Consider the following 19,471-nt stretch of genomic DNA (forward strand, 5'->3'; position numbering starts at 1 on the left):
AAGATTATGTGTCAATAATTAAGTATTGATGCTTCAAGCTGAGGATAAACCCCTATTATTATTCTCATCTAGATCAAATATGAAGACTGTGGAGTATTTTTACTGTCATAAGCATGAGCAGATTAAAAGAATTTTTCATAAATACAAAGAAAAGTTAGAAAAAGAAAAGAATAGTAAATCCTCCAATGCGACTCTTGCAGCAGAGGATAATAGTGGTCATGCTGAATCGATTATTTCACAAGTACAACGAAAAGTCAGGGCATAGGATATAGGAGATTATAAATTTATGGAGCATTAATTTCAAAAGCTCCAACTGTAGTTGGAAGGTCTCCATAACCCAAAAGGTAGGTGCCACTGTATAATAGTTAGAGTGCCTAATTGTAATATAATGTGGTAGTGCATTAATTTGTAAGCAATCCTCAGGTTTGTAAGCAAAAGTATATTCATACCTAAATACAAACATATAGATTGCACTAATTTTCTTTTCAATTTCGGTTTACTCCCACTTTTCATATTCTGTACTTGTAAACATATCTAGACCATCAAGGGTGGAGAAATAGTATTGTAAGGAAATTTGTCCAGATGCAAGCAGGTCATATTTCATGCTTGAAATATAGCTGCAGACATATATTTGATTTCAATGTTTTATTCAAAAATCTAAGAGGTTGAGGAAGGAATCCTTAAGTCTCTTGAGAGGAGCTAAAGAGTCAAAACAAAATCCTAGATGTGATGAAACTTGAGCTCCAGTCTCAACGGCTGTATTTCACTTACTCCCTGTTTTTCAATACATTTAACAGAAAAATTGATAGACAAATTCCATAGAACTCACCTATTTTGACAACATCTAGATGATAATAGTCTGTCTACACTTGCTCCATCCTTGTCACACCTACGAGTTTAAGTTGAGGTCGATCTTTGTAGAGTTTCACTCAATTAGAGAGCTAAAATTCTCCGCTTAAAATTTCCTGAAGCCTTCCTCTGGGATTTATTATCCGGCTGAGACAGTTCTGAGCCTACATTACCATACCTCCATCAATGGTGAAAACCTGGATGAAACCAGCAAATCTTTATTAGATACGGAGCAGTGAAAGGACGACAGGAAAGAAATGCAGGGAAAAAAATGTTGTAATACGTTTTGCAAAAGAACCAGATAAAATCACAATGGCACTTGGCTGAGTAAACTTGGCCAGGGACCAAGCAGTGGGACCCAATAAATCAACAATATCAAGAACTTTCGAAAATCACCCAGGACAATGATTTTTCACAAAAAACCAGTTATCTGTGACAGAACGTTTTAGAAAACTCACCTTAGTTTATGGAAGAAGGAAACCAAAAGCCTATTTTTTCAGTTTCTGCTTCATTTTTAAAAAGTCCTATGTTGTCAGTATGCTTTTCACTTTTAACATTGCTTCAAAACCCTTCTCCTTTCTGTTTGAAAATCAATCTTACTCTATCCAAAAAAGCCAAACAAACAAGCAAATGAAAATGACTTCATCTACCCGGTTTTATCCTTGATTAACCTTGAGCCTAAACTAACCACCACACAGTACACAATCCACCTATTTACACATTAATGGGAGGTATCTAGCAATTTTGTTTCTCCTCTCGAAATTAACCCGCAACACAAATTTTGACCCAAGCCACCTGTTTGAACATTAATTGGAGGTCCCTAGCAATTTGTATTATTTTCTCCTTTTTCTAATTTTTCTACTACTTTGATGGTTTCAACAAATTTTTCATTGACTTGGATGGGTCCGTAACTTATTAAAAAATTTGGACAAGTCAACTCAGGAAATCAGCAGAGTTCCAAGTCAATTACGAGATCTTAAATATTTAGATAAAACAAAATGAAATATTACTCTTACCTGTCCGGTAATGTAACTGGCTGCGGGGTTAAGTGCTAAAAATTCTACCAGTCCAGCAACTTCTTCAGGCTGGCCGTATCTCCCTGCACCAACACAGCTAAAAATCAGACCCTTTTTTACCTCTCTCCTCTTTCCTTTTCTGTTTTTGACAAATGAAACAGGTTTATGAAGGCTCTTGAAGCCCTTCATGTCAAAGAACACAAATGTAGCCTGTAGGAAAGCATGTAAGCACACAGAAACAAACTTAGAAACCACAAACAAAATGCATCTGCTAAAGTACCACAATGCCAGTTGCAACAGTGCATTGTAGGGTTGGCAAAATGGAATAGCAGAAAGTCATTGAAACAACACTATTCAGAATCTTGATTGCATAAGGACTGCTTACATGGGTTAGTTTAAGAGCAAGGGATACCTATTTAAGAGTTTCTTAAAAAGGATAAGAGAATGGGAGGCATTCTTAGGTTTTTCAAACTATCAAATGTGGATATGCTACCAATTCCTACATTCTCCTCAGAATCAGGGGTAGAAACTTTAACTATTTCAATGCTTTTATGCGTCTTAAATTTCTTGTTTAATTTTAATCATGTATATAATTAAATTACTAGGCAGCAGCTTGAAGATGATTGCTTCAGTAACATGATTAATATAGGCAATTTATAAGCTAAAAATTAAAATAGAGGCTCAACATTCTTTAATCCACTCTTACCTAAGGGGATGGTCTCCAGTATTTTCTTCTCAATGTCTTCTCCAAGCTTGGCAGTCATATCAGATGCAATGAATCCAGGGGCAACAGCATTCACCTGAAGCAGATTTAATGCCAATAATAAAATAATTTTTATTTTTGACAATGAATAATAGAACAATTTCAATCCACTAGCATAAGGTTGTATCATAGATGACTTTCATTAGAAGAGAAAGGAATATATTGGAACCTCACAGTGATATTTCTACTTGCATATTCCTTTGCAACAGTCTTTGTTAAGCCAATAACCCCTGCTTTTGCAGCGCTGTAGTTGGCCTGTCCTATGTTGCCCACGAGACCAACAACAGATGCAATATTGACAATTCTTCCCTACATAAACCATAGCAGATCTAACAGATCAGTAGAATGGGCAGTGGAAGAGAGCTGAAAGTTAAAACTAATCGCTAGATAAATGGCCACTTGCCAATATTGAAACAAAATCTGAAATGTGGCATAAAAGGAAAAATATATATAACACCCAGAACTTCCCAAAAGCCTAAAACCATTAGCATCAAGAGCTTATCTCCCCTACACAGCCCAAATACATGGGTTGAATTCTAATAGATACTTGGACAATAACTCGTGTTACCTAGACACTCACCACTTCTTAGTGAAGTGTTTCATATTGGTCATGTGGACATGGATACTGTTGGTCGTTGTACATGACAATTCTTTAAGATCACCATGGTAGGGGAAGGAGGGGGGTATGAACCAATGGGACCTCATTTTCAAACTCACAGGAAAAATTGGAGAATTCGGAGTGTCACAACCATCAGGTCAACTTGTGGGGAATCAGTTCCCACCTTCGTAAGGACTTGAGTGGAGGTGAAACTCTCTTAACACAATGGGAGCATTGAAGGCTGACAATCCCACCAAAAGAAAGGTGGATGAGGTGATTGACATTACCATCTCCGTTCATGAAAATTGAACGAGGGTTGTGACACCACTCTCTACTCTCCACAAGAGATGATGCCACCTCTCCCACCAAAAGATAGGGTCCTTGACACAACCCTCCTAGACATTAGTGAGACCTATCCTCCCTCACCAAGAGTGCAAATGCTTCATGCTTCATATTGATCATTTAAACTCTATCTAGTCTATCACTACTAGCAATGACTAACAACGAGTTCTTGGTGTCAACAAATCTAACCTATTTGCTCCCAAGTGATGCAGATTGTAGGCCCAATAAGAGGCATATTTGCCCATTAGGATTTTATAGATTTATTTTCCATGTTATTTAGTTTCTAGGATTTTTATTTTCATGTTTTAGTTTTAATGCTTTTATTTTCCATAAAATTTTATGTCCATTGCCTATAAATTGGCTACATGTATTAGGAATTTTAGTTTTGATGAACAAAGATTGATTGAGATTCTCCCCTCTAATTTCCTCTCTTTTTCTCCCCAGATTTCTTCTCCTTCCCCTATTCTTCTTCTATTCTTCTCCTTCTCTTTTATTCTTCTTCCCATACCCTTCTTCTCTTTTCTCCTCTGTCTTCTTTTTTTGTTTGTTTGGGAAACAGATGGGGATGGTGGTGGTTTAGGGTTAGGGTTTAGGAAGAGGTTAGGGATTCTTTAGGTTGGATTCCAATTGAAGATGATGAATTTGAAATTCAAGGGTTAGGATTTAAATTAGGGTTTGGTTTTCGGATGGTTTATCACTGTTAGGGTTTAAGGAGTGAGGTTTCAGGACAGATTGCGGATGAGAGTTTGGTGGTTGCTTTGTGGATTGTGGCTGGGAGAAAAAAATTCTGCCGTAATTTCCACGGGAACAATTCTTGGAAGACTTTGATCTTTTGCTTTGATGCTGAAACAACATTTAAAAGTACAGCCCCATTTAAGACTTGGATCTTTCAGCCACTTTTATGCTTCTTCACCCTTTCTTTACAGCCCAAAACCACAATTTAAAACCCATAATCAGCCACCAAAATCCCTTTTAGATTCCCTTTTAGATTCCTTTCTTCCCTATTATTCCAAGCCCCATCCGTTCTCTTCTTCCACCCTCATCATCTGCCGGAAACGTCACCGTCACCATCACACCGGTAATCTCTCCCGACGGTTTTTTGTACACAGAACCAAGCAGATCTGGGACATTGAGTCACATCTAGTCACCGCCCTTCACGCCATTGTTTCACTCACTGAGTCTTCAAGGTCACTGTAACTTGTAAAGCAAGTTACCAAAAGGAGTTGCACAACGGCAGTAACTTGGTAACTTGGTAAGTTATACAAAACAATAACTTGCTAACTTTCTATTTACTCAGTAACTTTCTACCTATAGTAGTCTGGGCTACCTTATACTTATAGTTGATTACAAAAAAAAAAAAGAGAAGAAGAAAGTAACCTTTAGTAAATAGAAAAGTTAAGTGCCCATTTGGCTTCTACTTTTCGAAGAAAAGTTACATGACACAAGATTGAAAAAGTAATCACCACCCCCCATTCTCCCGTTGGGCACCCCCTTACACTAGTGGTAACACCTCCCTCTTTTCACTTGGACACCCTCCTTTTTTTCACTTAAAGTAGCACGTGACACTAGTCACGTGAGTGACCAGAACCAAAAAGCAAAAAAAAGGTCATACTCTGCCAACACCCCCCCGCCCCTTTCTTTCCTTGGGCACTCCCTCTTGCTTTTCTCTTAAAGGCATATCACCCCCTCCTTTTCCTTAGGCAACCCCCTTAGTTTAAGCAATTCACTTGACAGATTAAAGATCTGTCCCATCAGTGAGTGAAGAAAAAACACAACATAAAAAAAGAAAAAAAAACAAGAATTTCTCTCTCTCCATCTCATTTTCTCTCTTTTCTGCTCAAAATTTGATCTCGCCGTCAACACGAGAGTTGTTCATAACAACTTGAAGACTCTATTCACCACACTTTCAGTAGCCCACAGTGAGCGCAAGCACTACTTCGAGCAACTTCCATCGTCTGTCCGTTTTGGTCCAACCACTGATCCAAGCCATCCGGGAGTCCGATTTGAGATCCACGAAAGGCATTGTATTTCTTTCAACATAACTGACGGATTAGACAGTTGATTTCATTTTTCGTCACCGATCTCAATGGTTCCACCAGTTGTTCCATATTTTAATGGATACGAGGATCGATATTTTTCTGCGCTACGGGTTCGTTATTTTTATGGTTATGATAACTACTACTATCCCTATGGAAATTTTGAGGATGCGTTTTTAGAATGGATAAAGACACTAGATGCATACCTTAAGTACTATGGCTATGATCAGCAAATAACCATTCGTCGAGTCAAGGATACAGTATGCAGCGATGCCAGGTCGAAATGGAGATTCTTCGTACTACAGCGCAGTGACTTGGGCAAGCCAACATTCCATCTATGAGAAGAGGTTCGTTATGAGTTTATGAGAATTTATGCATATCAATATCAACAAAGATTGAAACGTAAGCGAGCAACATATAAAAAAAATTGGTAGTGAAGCCGCCGCTCGACATGAATGCGATGCAGAAACTGAAGCAACAAACGGATATCTAGACCGTCACATACGTGAGTCAGTGAGTGGGATTTGCAGAGCCACTTAGCTACTTCTTCTCCCCTACCACTTGTTGATGATATTATTTCTCAAGAAGAGGAGACGGAAGTTGCTAACACTAATGAGCTAGATGCTAGTGTTGACGAGACCGTTATCGACATTGAGCCTATGATTATGTTAGATACAGTGTCCATGATGGCAGATACAGAATCAGAGATGGAAGATATGGAGCCGGAGAGTCCAGTGACTGATGAGGCATTGCCAGAGCAGAGCACAAGCAGTTCATTGAGGATGCCAATTCCATACCAGAACAAGAGCATATTGGCAGTGTTGAGTCTCCCGTGGATATTCAGACAGAGGATTTTAGCACAACAAACGACAGCACTGAGCCAGATACGGTTCTAGCAGATGACTGTTACTAATTTCATTGAGCCCGATCAGACCAGCGGATGTTGATCTTTTAAAGGAGGGTCATGAATTGATATTGCCCATAGCTATCATGTTGGTCCAGAAGGATTATGTTGCTATCTTCCCAGCCAGTTTATTTCTTTAGAGTAGCTTGTGTTCGTATGATTCTCCATGGGCGATTTCTTCCATATCGCTCTGCTAGCGTTTCAGATCACTTTCACGGTTGTCACAAGTATTAGACATCAGGAGTGCCTCCAACGGATTACGACTCCTAGTGCTTCAGTGGATCGTCTATATATTTGATCCAGACGGACTAGAACTCAAAGGCGAGTTCATTTCAAAAGGGGGAGAATGATGCAGATTGTAGGCCCAATAAGAGACATATTTGCTCATTAGGATTTTAGAGATTTATTTATCATGTTATTTAGTTTCTAAGATTTTTATTTTCAAGTTTTAATTTTAGTGCTTAAATTTTCAATGGAATTTTATCTTCATGGCCTATAAATTGGCCACATGTATTAGGGATTCTTAGTTTTGATGAATAAAGATTGATTGAGATTCTCCTCTAATTTCCTCTATTTTTCTCCCCAGATTTCTTCTTTTTCCCCTATTCTTCTTCTATTCTTCTCCTTTTCTTCTTCTATTCTTCTTCCCTTCCCCTCTTTTCTCCTCTTTCTTCTATTTCTCTTCCCAGTCCTACATCACCAACTCTAAAAAAAAACTCACATTGAATAATGTTGCATATGGTCACATTGGAAGTCCAGAACTAGCATTTGGTTTAATCAACTAAATGAACCCATTCAAAACAATTTTTATAAGTTCTAAAGCACATAGATGCAGAAAGTAAAACATCAACCGGTATAAATAACAAACCCTGAAAAGAATGTGAAATTTAGAAATACCTTTCGCTTTTTCATCATAATTTTGGTTGCAGCCTGCAAGGAACAGATTACCCCAATGACAATAAAGTTAATCCAATCCTCAGAGCAAGTAAATAATGTGAATATGTAAGCATACCCACCTGTGTGCAGAGAAATACACCAGTAAGATTCAAATCAATAACTTCCTGCCATTGAGCTTTCTTCATTCTCATCATCAATGTATCCCGAGTAATTCCTGAAATCATTGTGGAACAGTTGGGATTCTAAAGAAACAAAAGAACTATGCCACCAAAAGAACCGAAAATCAAAATCTAAATAACCTGCATTATTTATCAAAATATCAACCGTTCCCCACGCATCAACTGCCTGTAGACACCACAATGCAATGACACCAGAATATAAGTAGTACTAATAACTAGATAATTTTCAGATTATTATCTGATAGAATCAATCAGATTTGATTCCTCACAGTTTTGATCATAGATTCCACATCAGCTTCCTTCGAAACATCTCCCCCAAAAGTAAGGGCTTGACCACCAGATGCCTCTATCTGCAGTAAAATAGTTTTCGTAACTAGTCATGGTCTGAATACCATTCAACAATAAAAAAATAAAATAAAATAAAATACTCATGGTCTGATGATCTGGGTAAATGAATAAGCAACAGATTTAATGGCTAAAGAACATGAGAAACAAGACTAATGACCAGCGGCAGGGTATTAGCAGAACAGCTCCAGAGATTAGATTGGCGGATTGCAGGCATTATGAAATAAAAGGAATAGGCATAATAAGCATAAATTTTTCGTAAATGGGAATGACACAGATTTCTTCTGCAGTAACAATGTAGTTACATAAGATTAAAACAAATGTCAAAAGAAAGGTATGGAAACTTATATCGCGAACCAAGGGACACTAATCCTTAGTGCAGGTTAGCTAGAGAATTATATTTAGAACCAAGAAACATAAATCCTTAGTGCAAGTAAGCATACCACTCAGAATTTATTTTTATTTTTTTTAATGGTAAAGCATTTCATTAGAAGAGAGACCAATATGGTAAAAATTACAGAAAAAGAATAAAACAAAAACGAAAAGAAGATACAGAAACATCAATAGCAAGACAGAGCCAATAAGCCGAGGTCATGGCGGAAGGAAATCATAGAACTCGAAACCCACTTTGGCTACCCCATCCCTCGCAAGCATATCAGCTTCGCTATTAGCATACCTCCTAACGCGATGAAAAGATATCCTATGACCACTGATTATGTCTTTTATCTCGTCGAAGAAGGGCGCAAATCTCCAAGGGGCATTTGATGACCCCCCAAGCTACTTGATTACGTTTAGACAGTTTCCTTCCACCACAACCTTATCCAAGATACCTCGGTCCAAGTGTTTGATCCCCTGAAAGACAGCTTGCACTTCTGCTTCGATAGCATCAAGAACCCCAATGGGACCCGAGAAAGCCCACACAACCAACCTCGAGTCGTCTCTAAGAGTGCCCCCAATACCTGAGGGACTCGGATTGCCCAACTTAAGCCATCAAACTTGAGCTTGAGAAAAATCAGGGAGGGAGGCTCCCAGACCTGCACAATCTTGGGTCCCAGCTCTGAGTTAAAGAAAATCTCCCTCCACACATGCCAAAGGTCATATAAGCTGAAACAAATTTGAAGCAAGGAATTATCTTCACCCAAAAAAATCGTAAGGGCTACTACTTTGGAAAGAGCAACTCAACTAATTAATAAACTTCGGACATTAAGAACTGATTTGAACAAGGTGTCTAAAACTCCCTAAAAATGGAAATGTGAGACCAGCATGCACCCACATATAAATATCCTCTATGTGTGTTAGATGTGGGGGCGGGGGGGGTGTTGTGAGAACAGCCACACAGGCTCACTTTTTAGCAGAGTTCGTCTAATTTAATTCAGCTGATGTGGCTGAATTAAATGAATTAGACAAACTCTGCTAAAAAGTGAGCATGTGTGGCTGTTCTCTCATGCAAAAGTCAGCCGCGAAATGGCTTTCTGCAAGTTCCAAGGCACATGACAATCGTGGGAGTGATCAAGGAGAGCAGCAAAACAGTGGAAAACTTGATGAAAAAAGCATGAAGGGGCCTTTTTTTCTACACCAACTAAACTGCCACCAGGTGGTTGGGCAAGTTGTACTTGAATCGGAGGCTTTCTGACCTGATCAAGAATTGCTATCTTCTTGAATCTTGAGTTACAAGAATGAAGAGGATATTAATTGCACGACACTACTCTCACATGACTTGGTAACCACTGGCCGCCGCCCAAACACAAGTTGCGGACTTTTGAATCTTTTCTTGATGACTTTATTGTTATAATAGAGAAACCAAAACAGAGAATTTGCTGATTTTTATATGAACGAGAAAATCAGCACTCATGTCTTAGCAGCACTACCTACCAGAAGGCTATATTCAGAGTGAAATGTAACAAATAAAAACATAGCATACAGTAGTATTTTTCTGGTGGCAAAAATTTAGAATAGAAATGCAAATGTAAAAAGTAAGTAATATAGGGTGATTAAAATTTAAACAGTTTTGATTGACATAAAAATATCACCTTGATCATCATAACAGTTACATAGCAGTTACGGCAGGGCATATAGATAAGAAAAATCAACAATCCAACCCACTGCTTCTACAAGGCTAAAAGTAGATATCAAGGCTCACCTCTTGGGAAACTTCTTCAGCCTCCTTCGAGGACCTCGCATAATTTACAAGTACCTGAAATTGGATAAAAAAATATCTGAAATAAACAAGGACTCTGATACAAGGTAATGGAAAAGACCACCCATGCCACTAAACATCAGATACAGCATGACTATAAGGAGAAAGTATGGCTACTTTTGGGTCAGTATGGATTGCATCATAAAGTAGATGTTTAGAAGCTTTCAAAACTTGACCTAACAAGAACACATGTCAAATTCCTCAAATAATTTGGAACAACTAAAATGACCCTCTTCAAACACCTCTTTGCAATCTAATGGCAAATAGATATATGCAATAAAGTGGTATTCCTCCACAAAAAAATTCTGCCAACAGTAGCAAAATCGAAGCTTGGAAATTACACATCAAATTATAATAAGAAAATGATAAATTTGGACAAAATTCTTCTTTTTAAAGAGTAATGAAGCAGTGAACATAGCAGTTTTCAGTACTTGCAAAGGCAAAAGCTAGCGTGAGCATCACAACACTCCAAATGCAAACAAAATCTTTTGAATGAAGGGATGAAATGATTCGCTGGCATGCCTAAAAGTTCACATGAAATGTGGTAAGACTGCTTGCCATCTTAAAAGTTAGAACGCAAGATATGTTACATAACTGCCTAAAAGCTGTTCAATCATTCATGTTGAAAGGAGATCACCCAGAGTACCACAAGACCTTCCATGGGTATAAAGAAAGGGAAGTGAGATATTCACCCCTTTTCTTCCCCGGGCCACCCCCTCTTGTCCCCCTCTTGTCGATTTATGACTACTCTTTTTACACTACAAGAGTAGGAGGGGGGTGGGGATGGGGGTGAGGGAAGGGTCAAGGATGTTTTGCACCAATCCCAAAGAAAGCTCTTCTCTTGATGGAAGGATATTCATAGAGTGTAGTACCCCGGGCTTTAAGGAAAAATATGGGCCCATTACAGCTGGAAAGTATAGTTGATAAGTTTTCAGATTTAGTGAGGGGAAGAACATTGTTTGGGGGAGATAATGAGGTTCTAGATATCCTTGCATGTCCTTCCAAAAGGAATTCTTGCAGCCTTATTCAGGGAGTGTTTGCTCTTTGGTGATTTTCTCTTATTCTTTAATAAAGGTTTTCATTATTCTTCAAAAGAAAAAGAATGACAGTTGAAAGCAACTCTAATAATGCCGTTGCTTATGCCACCAAGAAGAGCAGAGGACATTGGATGTAGGCACACATTCTTGATAAAATTTGGGAAATCACTAATGGCTCAGAAGTATCCTTTATTATCCTATGTGCTAGACTAATGACTAAGCAGATTCCTTAGCTAGGGAAGGCGTCGATCTTATCGAGCCGTGTATTAGGTAATCTCATCCCCTCGTGTAATTTCTTTTTTTTCTTTACTTACAAAAAGAGAATTATATATATATAAACACACACACACACACACACACACACACACACACACACACTTGATCCGATGACCATGGACATGCCACCTGCAAAGTGAGATAAATCTACTGACCTTACAACCAGCTTTTCCCATGGCCAACGCTATTGCTTTTCCAATTCCTCTAGAAGCACCGGTGATGACAACAACTGGAGCTTCAACATTTTGAGCCAATGCAACACTTGCTTGCTCAACAGCAGCAACCTTAGTCCTTACACCTGTATGTGCCATTAGAATCACTGAGTCCAGCTCTATGCAAAATCAACATGCAGAAAACTTACAACATAAGGAAGCATAACATAACTAACAAGAGAAGCTCAAGGGAAACATGATTTTGAAAGAAGTGCTGAACATTTATTGCAGTCAATATAGTTAGAAAGCATGTGAATAATTGAATATTTCCAATACAAAGCAATATTGGTCAATCAAAAGAGATTAAGTTGCAGAAGTGTATTAAGCGCAGCACAAAATTCTAAACCAAAATGCCCACTAAAATGTCATCCATAACAAGTTAATTCTAGCATTGATTCTGGATTAGCATAATTGTTTGAACAGTAACACAGATTGCAACACAAGGTAAACATAAAGTAAAGCCTCATATCTTTACACAGGAAAACAAAAATATAGAGATCAGGTCGCAAGATATTATTCCACTTCAATCCCATAGTACATCAGAAATTTTCAAAAAATGTATCCAACTTCCCTAAGTAATCATCACTACATGAATCACACCAAAAACTGGAACATTGTAAATATCTTCCAAGAGCCCCTCAAGAACTAGGGTACATTTCAGAGCGAAAGCTCAACCTCAGCATAGGTTAAATGTGCCTCCCCACTTTTGTTGGATAGCAACTTGTCGTAGCGTAGGATCTAGCAACCTTTCCTACAGACCAAGTTCAAAAAGCCCGTCCAGGGCCCAAAAGTTTGGCAAACAGTAAAGGAGATGGACCAAAAAATAAAGTAGTAAGCCTGGCAAAGGGCCCACAGGGCTGTTTGTAGAGATCTTTGGGTTGTTCCAAGTACGTAGCAGTAATTGACTTTGGAATCTCTCAAAGATATACTTTGAAAGGATCTTAAGTCAAAGGTCTTATAGGTAGCAATAAGAAATATTGACGTTATCAGAATCTTTTGGCTTCTTTTAATAAAAGATTATAGTTTGAAAAGAACTGACAGCAAAAACTTCAGAAAGTTAAAGATAAAAGAGAATTAATAGCGTGGACCGTCATGCATGCACGTGCAGACCAAAAATACAATGGCCGAGCTCAAAAAATCTTCTCCATAGGATGATCCTAACACTGCAAGCCGTGAAGGATTCTATACTGTGCCGTCCATTTTAAACCTTCACAAATCGAAGTGCTAGGATCATCCTATGGAGAAGATTTTCTGGGCAAACCCTATCTACGTTAGGGCCCAACCATTGAATGATTTAGATCACCCAGAGAATGTGAGCCCCATTGTTTCATTCAGCTGCATGTGCATGCACGGCCACCCACTATAAATTCTCAGGATAAAAACCCCAAGAGTATAATACAAGTCTACCTTTTTTATATTTATAATGAACTAATTCCTTGTTTTTTGTTTATCTTCTTAGCCTCGGTCCCGAAAAACCTTGACTATTGTTCTTTTTCTCCTTCCATCCTTTCTATGTTTCACGCTACGCCACGTGTTATCAGAGTGGGTCTTTCCCGATCAGATCGCACAGAGTAATGACCGTGCGAGAGATATGATGGAATGAGTATTGCATCTGCATTGAGCAACCTTTACATCAAGACTAGAGAGGCAAAATGTGGAGGCTCTGGTGCAAGCTAAGTTATTAATTCTGTTTCGTTCGCCGTTTCGTTTTGGCGACCGGAAAAAAACGTTTCGGTGTTTCGTCCGTTTCGTTAAACATTTCATTCGAAACTTTTTGTTCCGCTACAGCAAGGGAATTTTTTTAAATAGTTAAAATATGAAAAAAAAACCAAAAAATCTTAAATTGTTAAAAGATATAAGAAATAATTAAATGAACCAAATATGTAAAAGATCCGGCAGTTACTTAAAAGAAATCACTATCAGCTAAAATGCCTATGTTGGCCAGTGTATTGACAAGATGAAAAAAAATTAGAGACCAAATTACGAGACTTTTTTTACCGGACTTCTTGGATTTAATAATGTTTGGACATGATATAATTTTTGAATTTTTAAAATTGGAAAAATACCCCATCGTTTGGAAGGGAAAATTTTGACCCGACCCGTTTTTTTCCTGAATTTTGTACTAGAACTGGAAAGTTGACGTTTTATCCTTTTAGATTAGGATCTTGAAACTATTTTTAATAGATCCAAATGGATAAAAGATCATTTTACTGATCATTTCTTAGGCAAGGATCTTACCTTGCTTCAAATTCTTCCCTACCTTGATGTCAAGCGGCATTGGACGGAGATTTGCTCCGGGAAGGAGAAGGTGGAGAAGATGGTTCCAAGATGGATCCCTCCCAACCCAAGATGGGTGAAGCTTAATTTTGATGGTTCTAGAATTGAAAACAGTGGACCAGCTGGGGTAGGAGGAATCCTTAGAGATAAATCGAGCTTCAACAGGTTGGCTTTTTCATCATCAATCTGGGACCTCTTGTCCCCTCACTTGTATTATTTCGACTTGCAAGAAAATTATCTGTTAACTTTCCAAAAAAAAAAAAAAAAGTTGGCTTTTTCGAGCCCTAAAGTGATAAAGGATTATACCAAGGTAGAGGTGAGGCCCTGCTTCGAAGAATTAGGACCACAGACCTCAGTGATTTGGGTAGGCTTATATTGTGGAGGGAGATTTCCTCAATGTTATAAATAGATGGATGGGATTTGCAAATATTATTGAGGAAATGGGTGGAGGGATTTCTAGTTTGGTTCCATCATGTTGGAAAATCTGCTAATCGTGAGGCAAATGACCTCGCCTGATCTGGAGTTGATTGGGCTAGCATGGAGATATTTGATTCGTTCCCCCTAGATTTTATATTTAATGTTGTTTTGTTTTGTACTTTCTGTTACTTTTTTGCTCTATCGACCATCTCGGTCGCTTCTCCTTTGATTTAATAAAATTCTAATCATTCAAAAAAATTATAATCTAGAGTGAACATCATGCAGGGACCCATCCTCCCCCATTCCCATCATGAAAAATATCCATAGTTACGCACTTCTATCACTTGGGGCCATCTTCTATGTCAATTTTCAGTGCATCAAAGTGAAAATCATACAGGGACCCATCCTCCTTTTCCAAATATCCAAATTCCACCATTAAAATCACAAAGTGATGTTAGACTAAAGCAATGAATTCAAGTTTATAGCAGGCAGTAAAGCAATTCCATTTATAATAGGTTGTATGTAGAAGGAAAACTCCTCGGAGTGCAAATGATCTAGCGAATCGACTGGCTCAATCCGGGGCATTGAGGGACTCTGTTCATTACGAGTCCTCTCTCCCCATTGAAGTGAACTTGTAATCTTAATCTTTTGTTATGAATATAGTCATCTTTTCTCCCCAAAAAAAAAGGTAAGTAGAAGGAAAACTAAACGAAAAAGGTAAATCATTAATGTCACAATTCACCAATTGGAATTTTCCTAAAACAGCTAATAGATATGGTCCTTTTGTTATCATATTGTATGTTTCGTAGTGCCAAGAGAACCTAGAGTTTAAAGAAATAAAGGACCCAGAAAAAGAAAAGAAATAGACCCTATTGAGAGAGAAAAAACAGATAATTCCATGTCATCGGCGAAAGAAGTGAATTCACTTCATGGAAGTTTGTCACTAAAGTGAAGAAGACATTTGATAAACCACATACCAAAATGTCTACGGCATAGTTGCAGGAACTTCCTACTTAGATGGGAAGCCTACTTTCACGGAAACTCGCTTAAGAAGCTAAGTTCTTCTCTCTTCCCAAATTTAGGAGAGCGCGCTTCCCAAATTTAGGAGAAGTGTGTTTCCCAAACACTTCATACGTGTTTCCTCTTAATTAAGAGTACGCTTCCTATTTAGGCGCTTATTTCTTCTTAAAAGAATATTTTCTCCTTTTGATAATGATGAAAGGACGTACCATTTCAAAAAAAATATGATAATGATGAAAGGGAGTATTTAGAAAAAAAAAGTTCAATTAAAACTTGAAAACTCATCTTAAGTTTCAAATGAAAATTATATGGATCTTTTTCTAAAAACATTACATCAAATATACATGAATACAACTCAACTAAACTCAACTAAGCCTTTGTCCCAAACTAGTTGGGGTCGGCTAATGAATCCTTTAGTAAATTTTCATGAAGAAGGTGAAAGGGTCTACTCGGCTCAAATTGACTAAGTCTAATCCTGACACTAGTTGGGTTCGTCTACATGGATCATATTCTTCCATTCTATCCTATCCAAGGTCATGTTCTCTGTTATGTTCCTAGCCCTCAGGTCTTTCCTCGCTATTTCTACCCAAGTTGTTTTCGGTCTGCCCCTACCTCTTTTTACTCCATTAACTTGGTACGAGTCACTTCTTCTCACTGGAGCATCCAAAGACCTACGTTGGATATGCCCAAACCATCTTAAGAGGTGCTCTCTCATCTTCTCCTCAATTGGTGCCACCCCCACCTTTTTACGGATGTCTTCATTTTTAATTCTATCTAACCTTGTGTGGCCGCACATCCATCTAAGCATTCGCCTCTCCGCTACACTCATCTTATGCACATGCTGCTTCTTGGTGGCCCAACATTCTGAGCCGTACAACATGGCTGGCCTTACAGCTGTCTTATAACACTTTCCCTTCAACTTAGTAGGTATTTTACGGTCGCACAGAACTCCTGAAGCATGCTTCCACTTCAACAAACCTGCTCTTATTCTGTGGTTAGCATCCTCTTCAATCTCTCCTTCCTTATGTAGGATTGAACCAAGATAGCGAAAGATATCCCTCTTAGGTACCTCCTGTCCAGTCATATTTACGACATCCTCGCCTCGCCTCCTTACATTACTAAAGTTGAACTCCATATACTCTGTCTTAGTCCTGCTCAGTCTAACACCTATGGATTCCAAAGTAGTTTTCCATAACTCTAACTTAGCATTAACTCCTGCTTTGGTTTTGTCAATTAATACTATGTAAAACATGTAAAACTATACCATTAAAAAGAAAATGTAAAACTATACCATTAAAAAACATGTACAACTATAAATTCCTAAAACTTGTAATTCTAATTAGTCGCGAACTCTTCTTTTCTTCTTGGAATCCTTACCGATATTAACCCTTCCTCCGTAACCCACTACAATTCTACTCTTTCCATGTACATCTTGTTCGCTTCCAATGAGGATTATTACATGCTCCATGTTGACTTTTAATGACGCTTCCCACACATTTTTTCCTTTACTTTCTTTAGATCTTTTCACTTCCCGCACTCATTTCCCACTCTGGGAGAGACATTTGGTCCTAGACATTAGATGTACTTAAGGTTTATAAGATGCACCTCAAGTAAAAGCTTTCTATAACCATCCGCTATGTTATGTTTGTGCCAGCATAAATCCTTTACCACACAGACCCATTCTTTACAGTTTTGATCAATCGGTGACATTAATGTAGTGCTTCCCCACCCAAATTCAACTGAAACAAGAGCAATGTTTTAAATTTAGGTTTCAGTTTTGGTTTCGGTCAGCATGGAAACAGAAACATTTCGATCTTGGTGGAAATTTTGATTGAAATCTTGTAAAATCACGAAACCGTATGGAAACATACGCAAATGATGAAATTTTAAGGTGAACCTTTGGGAAATGCTAGAATAAGCACAAATCATTCAAAAAAACAAATACTAGAATAAGCACAAATACATGTTTAGAAGCTATCACATAAGCAAGAAAGCAATCCATAATGGCTTAATCACATCGAACACCTAGTGACATGCGTTGGTCCCATGCTGATCTGTCATGCCATGCATAAGATATAGTTACTTTGATGTGCAGTTCAATGATGTTGCCTACCAAATATCATTCTCTACATTAATGAAATAAAATGAAATGAAAACCATAACATTCTTCCAATTTTTTTGTCATTTCGGGAATTTCGGTCGAAATTTTGGGAATTTCAATGGAAATAATGACGCGGAAGGAATTCATTGAGATTTTGTTTCAGTTAGGATGGAAACAGAAACATTTCGGTCGTCTTGGGAAATTTAAAACCATGAGCAAGAGTCCCACCATTCAACCAAAAGCTCAAAACTGCAACTGAAAACTCCAGTTACATGATAGAAGATAGAAGAAAACAGTAAATTCTAGACAATTAAAACGATCAAGCAAGTTAAAAAATCCTATTTTCATTTTACATTTATCTAAACACAAGAAGTTCAAAGAAACAAAAAAAAAATACCATCATTTAAACTTCTTAAATTAAAAGAACAGATGGTGAAAACGGAAAATTAATATTAAAAAAAATCAATTAAACAACAACAATTTGGCATGAGCTAAAAAAAAAAATTGTCCATTTTCTTTCTACAACATCAAATCGGCATGAGCTTCAAAAATATATGTAAAAATAAATAAAAAAATCTCCATTTTCTTTCTACATTTATCCCAACACAAGAAATTCAACGAAACAAAGAATAAATACCATCATTTAAACACGCTAAATTAAAAGAAAAGATCATCAAAAACGGAAATCAACATAAACAAAATCAATTAAACAAAGCTACAAAAACCAAAATAAATTCACCACCTGAAAAACCGGATGAACTCTCCGATCTGATCTGCATAGATCGAATGTTTCCTGAGATCCGCGAGCACTGACGGAAGAAAGTGAGCTTTTGAACGTAGACGGCGCCGGAAAGTGAAGTTCTGGCCGAGATTCCGGCCGGATTGACGGCGATTGTGGCAGATGCGGTAGCCATGAGAGATCTGAAGGAATTTCGAAAGGAGAAAAGGGGAAGAAAAATTGAAGAGGAAGGTATGAGAGTCGCCAGGAAATGAAGAAAGAGAGGATTAATTAAAGAAGAAAGAGGAGGGCCTTGATTTTGGCGGTCTTTGGAAGCTCCGAAGACTCTTCGATGAAACCCAAGTTTTGTTTTTTAACAGTTTCTCTTAAACCTAGAAATTGTAATTAGGTCCTGGATTCTTTCTATATAATTATATAAAAATAGGCCTTACTGATGGGAAAATGGTCAGATTGTGGACAGCAAAGGCATCCTGAAGTTGTTCTTATAATTTTGTAAAGTTATTGGTACAAAGAGGGACAGCGTCTTTTTCAGTTTTTTGGAGGAATCAATTTGCAAATCCAAAAGTAGGGATAGTAGTTACTAAAAGTGGGGCCCGTTTAGATACCTCATATTTTGAATTTGGATTTGGAATTGAGTTTTTAATACAAAATGAATAGATCCGGCAGCTCATGTAGAGGGAGACAGAGAGGGAAGGGGGGTACTTCCTAATGGAGGGGAGAGGTTGGGGAGCAAAGAGGGTGAAGGAAACTGTCAGATCTTCTGTGGATTTCTAATTTCTTATTTCCACAGCGCATTTAGAAATCTGATTTTTTTCACATGTCAGCTGCTGAATTAGAAATCCAGGAATTTGATCCGATCCAAATAACAATACCAAATGAGCTGCAAATGTGAGAAATCCAAATTAAATTCTTCTCGGCATCCAAACAGGCCGGTGTGTTTGGAATTAAGTTCAAATGGAGTGGTATAGTTATAATTTGCACATTATAACTTTCCACGAAGGATGTTGCTACAAAATAAAGGGTTCACATTAGGACTGATTTATAAAAACTCATTCTCTTAATCATCATCCAAAAGTACATGTGTCACATTCCTAGGGTGATCAAGGCCGTCGATCGAATTAATTGTCCATCTCCAAACATTCAATCAAATGTATTATCTTTGTTATGATTTTCCACAACCATACCCAAAGATTCAATCACATTTGTTCGGTGGATGCTTGAATCGGCATCCTATTCCAATTCCACCCAATTCCGACGTTTGGTTCA

General features: G+C 37.8%; 1 protein-coding gene across 1 annotated transcript; it reads right to left on the reverse strand.

Annotated features, from left to right (window-relative positions):
• Nucleotides 1-665: 665 nt before the first annotated feature.
• LOC143847112 (NAD(P)-binding Rossmann-fold superfamily protein) lies at nucleotides 666-18,636 on the reverse strand. Its single transcript, XM_077355798.1, has 11 exons — nucleotides 18,209-18,636; nucleotides 11,595-11,737; nucleotides 10,070-10,123; nucleotides 7,854-7,934; nucleotides 7,705-7,750; nucleotides 7,525-7,619; nucleotides 7,406-7,438; nucleotides 2,803-2,937; nucleotides 2,572-2,665; nucleotides 1,866-1,948; nucleotides 666-1,046 (listed from the first exon to the last, which is right to left on the reverse strand). The coding sequence occupies exons 1-11, from the start codon at nucleotides 18,378-18,380 to the stop codon at nucleotides 1,014-1,016; spliced, it is 969 nt and encodes a 322-aa protein (XP_077211913.1). The 5' UTR covers nucleotides 18,381-18,636; the 3' UTR covers nucleotides 666-1,013.
• Between the last annotated feature and the right edge of the window lie 835 nt (nucleotides 18,637-19,471).

The sequence above is a fragment of the Tasmannia lanceolata genome, unplaced genomic scaffold, assembly GCF_043159265.1.
Source record: "Tasmannia lanceolata isolate RefF3 unplaced genomic scaffold, GAP_Taslan_0.1 ptg000015l, whole genome shotgun sequence".
NCBI lineage: Eukaryota > Viridiplantae > Streptophyta > Magnoliopsida > Canellales > Winteraceae > Tasmannia > Tasmannia lanceolata.

Bases quoted from the DNA above. Each gene is read 5' to 3' on its own strand.
- LOC143847112 (XM_077355798.1), bottom strand. From the start codon at position 18,380: ATGGCTACCGCATCTGCCACAATCGCCGTCAATCCGGCCGGAATCTCG. The intron at 10,124-11,594 runs GTCAGTAGATTT...ATCCAATTTCAG, and splicing joins TGGGAAAAGCTGGTTGTAAG to GTACTTGTAAATTATGCGAG. The intron at 7,935-10,069 runs GTGAGCCTTGAT...ATTTTACTGCAG, and splicing joins CTGAAGAAGTTTCCCAAGAG to ATAGAGGCATCTGGTGGTCA.